The sequence below is a fragment of the Cupressus sempervirens genome, chromosome 2 (assembly GCF_028749045.1).
Source record: "Cupressus sempervirens isolate cs-2001-9-10 chromosome 2, ASM2874904v1, whole genome shotgun sequence".
Classification (NCBI taxonomy): domain Eukaryota; kingdom Viridiplantae; phylum Streptophyta; class Pinopsida; order Cupressales; family Cupressaceae; genus Cupressus; species Cupressus sempervirens.
In genome coordinates, this window is record NC_143119.1 from 27,587,028 (window position 1) to 27,596,751 (window position 9,724).

The following is a 9,724-nucleotide window of genomic DNA, read 5'->3' on the forward strand; positions in this document are numbered from 1 at the left end:
TTTGACTAATTTTCTTCATCATAAGTTATAGCTACAACACCTCAATAAATCAATAAATATGTTGCTTAATTAATATATAAATTGGTTTGATGTTGGTTATACTTCATCACTAATGAATCACATCACGTTTTAGGTATTATATTTATTTTTGAACTCGATAACTTTTTTTCCAAGCTATTATAGGCATTGGTTTTTTATTGATTTTATTTGTCCATATCATATTAATACATTCAAAATAAATCATTCTAATAATATTTTTTGTTTACATTTTAAGTAACTCATTATCACATTTAAATGCATTAAATAATGATAGAGATTATTTTGAAAGGTATTCTATATAATTAGTTAGTCATTGTGTCTACTTAATTGGGTGAATGACTCTAACTATTCCAAATCAAAATAAAGGCATGAAGTGGCAACTAAGATAAGGGTGCACTGTAAAGTTCATATAGTTTTTGTTGAAGTATGTGTAACGTTCATCAAAGGTATATTGTGGCATGTTAATGAAATCCCTTTAGTTTAATAAGGCTGGAAATGATAATTGCACAATTTCTTCTTTATTAAGTTTGACACTCTTTGCATTTGGGAAGAGCTTCAACTTTAGTGTTTTCTGACTAACATTTTAGACTCCTAAAAGAAGGAAATGAAAAAAAAATCAAGCACACAAGCATATAAAAAATATATAATAATAAAGTCCTTTCCAAGCTTCAAGCTCTTTCAAAAACATTTATGCTCATATTCAAGGTAGAAGCAAATACAAGATGACATGAAGCCCCCTATCCAAGAAAAAAAAAAACCAATAGATAAGGTTACTAGTAAGTTCTTATCTAGTTTGCCACCAATATTTTGTATTCAAATGAATTATTAAGTATGTCATTTAAAACTAAGCATTCAATATTTTTGCATATAGAACATATTTATATAAAAAGAAAACATTGTACAAACATCCAAACACTAGAATCTAGACAAATTCATGTTAGCATGAATGCTAATGGTATTTCTATGGGGGAGTATCATAGCATTGTTGGAGATATAATTCAGTGCTTATGTATTGCATTCGTTACAATGTTTGTCATTGATGTCAACATATACCTTATTATGTGAAGATTACTAGAGTTACAATTTTTCGATGCAGCCAATGATCAATGAGTTGGGTTGTGTGCTACTACACATATGATCATAGATGCTTATAGATGCTACGAATAAGTGTATAGATAGAATTATTTTATAGATGCTATGAATAAGTGTACATATAGAAATATAGAGATATGATATTGTTAGGCAATATTTTTTTAAGTTAGCTTTCTAAGCTCAAGTTTGTTGAAAGTGGCTATTGGTCAACTAATTATATCATTTATCAGAGATGTAATCAAATTAAGCGAGCATAGAGGAAGGTCAAAGACATGTTGAAGATGTTATGTTCTAGATGGCAAAAATAGATGTTCTTTATGTGAGGTTAGCGAACACTATTTGGAAGATTTTTCTTGTGAGCTTGCTATTGCAAATATCTTTGAGAAAGAGTATAATTGTAATGTAATATCTTAAGGATGTCGTATATTATTATTTTAAATTGGAAAAGTCTCGAGGACAACTCAATATTTTTCTTAGGACTTGGTATAAATGAAAGATTATTTTCTTGGTTGTAATCATCAATGAGATCACTTTGTTGGATATGCAAGCTTCGATGTGAATTTGTATTTGATCAGAGAAGAGAATGATGTTGAGAATGTATCGTGGGCTTTAAATAAATTGTATTGGCAAAGGATTTATTGTTTAGGCAGTTCAAAGATTGGATATGCTTATCCAGAAGATTGTTTAGTGAAGACTTTTTTCAAGCAATTTGGACAATGGGTTCAGTTGTCCTCCTTTCAACTCCTAACAAGGTTGGCACAACTCCTAATAGGGTTGGAATCTCTTAATGGGGATTCAAAATCTCCTATGAGGGACTCATATGTACATATTGTATTTCATTGACTCCTAACAGAGTCTATCATCTCACAACAAAATTTTATATTAGTACGCCATCTTGTGGGCATCATTCCCACTATTGTTTTCCCTTTGATCAAGGGTTTTCCTAGTTAACATATTTGGTGTTATTGTGCATGGTTATCTTTCTATGGTTGTTGCATTTATTGCTTACATGTTTTAGAATTAATAAATTTGTTGAGAATTACATAACTGAATTCCCCACAACCCGGGCCCCCTTGGTGGACTTTACTTCGCGACAATTTAAGGTATAAACTTCATACAATGTATGTAATGCTATACTAATTTCTTAGAAAAAAAAAATGCACAACTTTAACCCTTTATATTTTTAAGACCAGCAAAATATGAAGTAATAGTCATCATCGTAATGTCTTGTTGTAAGTCTAGTGGAGCTCTAAATTTTATTTCAAGACACATTTCTTGAAGGACATCTTTATTGTAAGTTATTTATTTATTAATATTCACATTTTAAGCTAAAATTTTGAAATATTCATCTAATGAACTAAAATAAACATATGTTCATAATATCTAATAGTTATATACTACCACATTAAATACTCGTATAAATATCATTATTTTGTCAATGATGTCAAACCTACTACCTTGTAGTGAGATGATTTCTTTTTTGTCTGAATGTTATCATGTGGTTGATTGATGAAGAGGATTTGAAAAGAGGAGATAACAAGATAACCTAGAGAAAAGTTGAGTTATTTGGTGTATAAAAGGAGCACTAAGACTATGTAAGACATTGATACCATAGTGTACTATTATCTACTTAAATTGTGTAATGAAAGATCACTGAAGAAAAGACTGGAAGAAGATCAAGCAAGAAAATTGTATGCCAAGCCTTGCTAAGCAATCAATGCAAGCCAAGAAAAAATTATTAGAAGCCGAGTGAAAATCAATAAATGTCCAACAAAGAAGATAAACAATGCAAGCCAAGTGAATGTTAGTATATGACGAGTAATTTATAGTCGGTGCCAAGTAGATCAGTAAACTTTAGTGTTTTCCAAGTGAACTAGTGTTGGCCGAGTGACAACAAATAGTGTTAAATCGAATATTTGACGAATCTGAATCAACTAATTTTATTTCTTGAATTATGTGAAGCGTGTGGAAGATAACTATGATGAGATGGTGGCACACAATTCAAGGTAAATTCCTTTGAGGGGAATTCAAGGAAGTTTCTAGAGGTACCAAAATGGAAAAGTGGGTAGATTCATTGAATCTTATCTAACCCTAAAATGGACGATTGTGGTTAAGTGACAAAAGATCTAAATTCTCTATTTATAAAGATAGCTAGTTAGAAGCAAAGGTTGTCATGTGCGAGAACTTAAGGAGGACAAGGAGTCTAGGGTATTGCTTCATCGATTGGCTGAACATAAGAGCATTTGGCATGCAAAGTAAGAAGGCTTAAGGGGATGAATCCTTGAAGGGTGAACAAGCTATCAGAGCTGAAGATTATGAATGTCAAGTAGAATAAAAGACTGAAATAGAGATCTGTAATCTGCAATTGAGTTGTAAGTTTTTATTAGATCAAGTCCTATTGTTTCTTTCTAACAACTGTACCAGTATGGATAAAATTCGTTGATTACAGTTGAGCTAACAATCATTTGTAAATCTTTTAACCGGATGACATTCTAATGGAATGTTCTAAAGTCCTCTAACAAGGTTCATTCCTAACAGGGTGGTTTTTCCCAAATTGGGTTTCCACGTAAAATCCTTGTGTCAAATTGTGTGAATGTTCTTATGGTATTTCATGTTTACATTTCTGCAAAGTTATTTTGACTTAGAACAGTAACCTAGTAAGTTTAAGTATTGTATGATCTAACGGATGCATGCATATTAAGATTTTATGAATATGGCTCTAATTAGCACTGAAAAGTTTTATTTGTACATCTAGACCTTAGATAACTGATTCACCCCCCTCTGAATTATTCTAAATAATTCCAACAAGAACTACACAAATAACTCTACACATCCATACGAAAACTTAATTTACATACTACAATGGATTTTCACACAATCTTACTACTCCCATCTTCATAATTCATCTCCACAGACATTGTAGATCTGCCCAAGAATTAGATGAAAACCCCATAAGTTAATCTGATTTATGTCTTTACAAGCATGCCATTTTGTATAGAAAAATAACAATAGCTCCCTAAGAAAATATCACCAAATCATAATATATATTTGACAAGTTGCTGAGCTTGGGTCACTTCTGACCTAAGCGCTTGGAATAATGTGACGCACGTTTCAAGCGGAATAATCTTTGGCCGGTGCAAATCTGAGGTAAATTTATGGTGGGTCTACCCATTGTCGCACTGCAAGTGACATCTGTTTGCGAGCGTGCTTAAAAACCCCAGTCAAATCAGAGTGGCGAACAAGAGGGCTGTATACATACAAGATAAAAGATAAACAATATCCATACGCTCTGGCATAAATCCCTAAATCATGTTACTTATAAAATCTCTACCATTCAAAAATATTATATTTAGTGGTCGGGATTGTGACCACAGAAAATAAAGAGCTTTCAAAATTATATTTTATCGGCATACGCATGGCACTCGGCGGGTGCCGAAAATGAAGAGCTTTTAGAATTTCTAGACAAAAGTTAATGTGCAAAACTATTAATCCCGTGAACTCCAAAATATAAAAATAGGGTCCGGCACAGGATAGAAGTTCAGATCCTCGTAAGAAAATTTTGGGTTCATGAGTTGGAAAAAATTTGCAGGCACAGAAAATGTCCCACTCTAGGCCCTTCTCTTCAGGGGAGCTCTGTTTCAGTCTCGATAACAAATGTTTTGATGTTTTCTTGAGCTTTCGCGGCCCTGACACCTGCCATGGATTTGTGAGAAGACTGTACCTTGCTCTGCTTGAACAAGACATTCACGCTTTCTTAGATCAGGAAAGCTTGGAAAAGGACGACCATATCCCTACCACTCTGGAAAGACAAATCAGGGAAAGCAGGATCTGCATTCCTATTTTGTCTAAAAGATTTCCGGGGTCAAAACGGTGCTTGAAAGAAGTGTCGTTGATGGTTAAATCTGGTGTTAAAATCTGTCCTTTGTTTTATGACGTTTTGCCTAATGTTCTTAGGTGCAGAGAGGGCAGAGATGGCAGTGATTATGCAGAGCACTTCAAGAGGCATGAAAGCCAGAATAGATTATCTGCGGAGTTAATTATTGAGTACAAAAAAGCATTGGAAAGTGTTTCCAATCTCTGCGGTTGGTGTTTCAATCAGTTTAATGACAGGTAAGATTCCAACTCACGGAGTTTTTGTCCTGTGGGGTTTTTCATATAATTGCAATGCTTTAATATCAATTCATGGCTTCTTTGACCAATATCAATTCATGCTTTGTTTCAGTGACGAGGATTTGATCAGAGAAGTTGTGATCGATGTTAAAAAGAGCTTACATTCAAAGAACCCATACAAAGCGTATCTTGACATTCCAAAATGCTTTGGTTTGAACTTGCCTGTGGAGCATCTCAGGGGTCTTATAAACGGACTGTTTCTTGAGAAGAAGATGGTGAAGGTGGGTTTACATGGTATGTGTGGGATTGGTAAAACCACCTTGGCAAAGATTGTTTGCAAAGAACTTCCTTTTTCACAGTTCCAATTGTTTTCTTTTGTTCCCAGTGTGGGAGAAAGATGTCAAGAGGCAAATGGGCTTGTAAAGCTTCAGACCCAGATGCTCAGAGATATCATGTCAGAGTTCAGTGGCGAAGTGGATCATGTTGATGAAGGAAAGGGTCGCCTACAAGATTGTCTCAGGGGTAAGAAAGCTCTGCTTCTCCTGGATGACATTGAGAGTTCTGTGCAGGTGGAAGCTCTTGTGGGAAATTACAAGGGTTTCGGGGAAGGCAGCTGTGTGATCATTACATCGCGGGATGAACAAATCTTAAAAGTGGCTAATGTTGATCTAGTCTACGAGGTACGTAGGCTCTCTCACAAACATGCCATGGAGTTGTTCTATTTTCACGCATTTCCCAAATCATGCAGCTCTCCAGATGATCAGGAGCTGCAAACTCTGAGCAGTGACATTGTGAGGGCCTGTGAAGGCCTTCCCCTTGCCCTCCAAACCTTTGGGAGGCTCCTGGTTGGTGAAGAGGATAAAGATGTATGGGAAGAAATGGTGGGAAAGACAAGTTGTGAGCCTAGTCTCCAAAAAGAACTCAGAGTTTCCTATGACAGCCTTGATTCTTCAGAAAAGGAGATGTTTCAAGATATTGCTTGTTTTTTCACCTTGAGGAAGAAAGAAATTGTTATGATCTTTTGGGAAGGGCTGATACAGACTCCTCACGCATCTCTTAGAAATCTCTTGCAGAAGTCCTTGGTAAGCTTGGGCCCTAGCAACGAGTTCCTGATGCATCGCTGCTACCAGGATTTGGGAACAAGTATATCAAATGAAATGCATACAGAGGCCCGTAAACGCACAAGATTATTTGATGAGGATGATGCGTACCATGTTTTACGAAGACCCACTGTATGGAATTTCTTTGTAAATTACCAATTTACATTTCGATTTGTTTAAGTGGACTGTTGTCGTAGAATAGGGAACTGAAAAAATTTCAATATGTTCTACTGGATCTGCAGGAAAAGGCGAAGCTTGTTCGTTATTTTATGTACAAGCCCAAGCAGCGGATGGCATTGGGGGCTGAAATGTTCAAGTCACTCCACAACCTGCAGTTTCTGCGGCTCACAGATGTTTCCATACAAGGGCACTTTTCTGAGAAATTCTCCTTCGTAGATTTGAGATGGCTAAGCTTGATGAACTATTCATCAAAACAGCTACCAAAGGGAATGGACTTGCAAAAGCTTGTTATTCTCGAAGTGACCCATAGTCAGATCACTCATCTATGGGATGAAACATCACAGGAAAGTCCATTTGTAAGTAGTAAATGTTTCTTTTTCAAACTTTAAATTTGAATAGATCATTGCTTGCGAGCTTTCCATTTAGGAGGCTTAGCTTGAGTCTATTGAATTTTACACATAATTCAGCCCATTACACATAATTTTAAACAGATAATTGATATCATTTAATTTCTCTTAATTTGAGCAAATCGTGATATTTGAACAGACGAGGCCTGGGATTCTCAAGGTGCTTATTTTGAGGGGATGCGAATCCCTGAAGAGTCTTCCTGCTACACTATGCTATTCGCCATTGCAGATGTTAGACCTTCACAATTGTCATTCATTGAGCAGCCTGCCTGATACTGTGAAAAGCTGGACCAGCTTAGTTAATCTCGACATGGAAGGATCTAGTGTTTCTTCTTTGCCTGAGGATTTTGGCGAGCTTACTAATCTGCAAGAGCTGAATCTCTCGTATTGTCCCCATCTTTCTAAACTTCCTGATAGCTTTGGGAATTTGACTCAACTGGAAAGACTAGAAATTCAGCACAATGATAAGCTGAAAAATCTACCCGACAGCATTGGAGGTCTGAAATCTTTGGCTTATCTGGACGTCAGCTATTGCCATTCACTTTGCGGCCTGCCCAACACAATGGGAAGCTTGGACAACTTAATCTGTCTTGAAATGGAAGGATGCGGCGTTCCTTGTCTGCCGGAAGACTGCTGCAATCTTGCAAATCTCCAGGAGCTGAATCTTTCGTTCTGTCAACATCTGTCCCAACTTCCCTCTCGATTTTGGAACCTGAGTCAACTGGTAATTCTAGAGATTCACCACATTCCCGGGCTTATGGAGCTGCCCAAAAACCTTGGCTCGTTACAGCAGGTAATGGACAATTTTTAAACAGAAAAAATTAAGCTTAAATTCATAATGTTCTACATTCATTCGTCTGTAACTTTGATCTTTTCGATTTGATTATGTTTATCAAAAGTTCCAGATCATATTAGATCCATTGTTTTTTCTGCATGCACTTCTTCATTTTGATGATAGATTATAGATGATCAGAAACTTAATTAAAAAAGATAAACACACTTAGAATTCAAAAAGCTTGTAAAAGTGAGAACTTTAATTATTTAACATTCTTTACTTAGAAAACATGCCTTCGTGATGTGTGATATGTTTAAACAATGGGCAGATAACCACGCTCAATCTGGTGGGCTGCAATGCTATCTCTTGTGGGTCCCTAGAAAGCTGCTTGTCTGGTCTCCCTTCTCTGGAGTGCGTTTTAGCAGGCGGGCCTGGCTTCTCATCCCATCAATTACAAGTATTTTATAATTCCTTCAAGGTGGGTTTTCTTGCTTGTCAATATCACAGATGTCGACTAGGCAACCTGTGCATGTTGAATCTAACATGGCCAATTTTGTTTTGATTTTGTTCAGGACTTCTCTTTCAGCAAAACTCGTCTTCTAGATCATCCAGCCACCCCTACAAATTGGGTACACGGTGAGGGAGTTGGAAAGAACGGGTGTGAAAAAAGGTGCATCGATTATTGCACGGGTGAAAATAAAGCTGAGTATTGTGCAGGATACAGTGTTTGTACTCTAGTCTGCTCTGGGCAAAATGTTAACTTGGGTATTATGAACAGGTTAAGCTACAGGATTGAGAGGGATGATTGTTCGCTTAAATGTTCAGTGAACTCTCAGAACTCGAGCAAAGGTGTTGGAGATTACTTTGAAATGCGTCTTGTGAGAGTAGAGGCGAGTATGGATTTTGCGTGGTTGAAGACGGGGAATAAAGTGAGCGTGAATGCGAAGTCTGATTATGATAATTGGAAGGCATCTTTTCAATTTCTGATGTACGAAACAACATTAGTGACCCAGGAAGAACATGATAAGGCTCTCCCAGTGATCACTTTTGTGATGTAAAACAGGGGGACTCTGAGAAGGCTACATTGAAACAGGAGCTATAGTGACTGTACTAATGTAAATGACGTCAAACACTTTATTAATGTAGATTATTGTAAATATTCTCATTTCGGATTGCATATCAACAACAATATATAATGTTTTAACTTTGTTGTTGGTTGATTGGGAAACACCGCTATGAAGATAAGGATCGTTTCAGTCATAATTAGCTTACCTAAGAGCGCAGAAATGATGTAGGAGTCTTTTAAGCTAACTTCGTGCACTTACAATTTCTAATCTATATGTTAAAATTTGTCAATTTTTTTGATTAATTTCTATAAACAAGCAAAGAGCATAAAAGCTCTTTATAGAATTTGTATAGTGAGGTGGTCTAAAAGTGTCAATTTAAAATGTTCACTTGAAATCTGTTATGTACACCCCCTAATAGCCGTTCATAGAAAAAGGTTAATTTTGTACAAATTGACCACTCGGAAACCAAGAAAGCTAAAAAAGATCAGCTATTACTGCATGTGTACATATGCGATCATTATTGGGGCATTATATGAGTGGTAATTAGTGGGGATAGGTAACAGTAAGATGTGGCGGTAATACAAACATTACCAGCCACTGATTTGTTTCCCCTACTAGTAATTGTATTTCGACTAAAGCGAACACTTCCGAGTTCCCACTTACTGAGAAAAATGATGAGGAAATTTTTGTAATTAAATTTCAAATTAAAATGCCATTTTAAATATAATACTTACTTTTGGTAAGATTTTAGTGTTTAGCATTTAATTTCTCTTGAATTATGGTAGATGGAGTAATAATTAGGTGTGCTATGACAACTAGGTAGAGGATCTCACTCGAAAGGACTAGTTTCATTCTTGCTTGTATATGTCATAAGTAGTTTGTTAATGGGCAATGTTGGGATGCTACCTCCTTGTATTAAAATAATATTAATAATCAATTCTTAATTAAGGATTG

At 35.9% G+C, this 9,724-nt stretch overlaps 1 protein-coding gene across 1 annotated transcript; it reads left to right on the top strand.

Annotated features, from left to right (window-relative positions):
- The first annotated feature begins 4,411 nt into the window (after nucleotides 1-4,411).
- Nucleotides 4,412-8,910, top strand: LOC149570909 (disease resistance protein Roq1-like). The gene is made up of 6 exons (XM_089812469.1): nucleotides 4,412-5,241; nucleotides 5,354-6,473; nucleotides 6,584-6,877; nucleotides 7,068-7,721; nucleotides 8,032-8,181; nucleotides 8,276-8,910. The coding sequence occupies exons 1-6, from the start codon at nucleotides 4,730-4,732 to the stop codon at nucleotides 8,759-8,761; spliced, it is 3,216 nt and encodes a 1,071-aa protein (XP_089668595.1). The 5' UTR covers nucleotides 4,412-4,729; the 3' UTR covers nucleotides 8,762-8,910.
- Nucleotides 8,911-9,724: the final 814 nt, after the last annotated feature.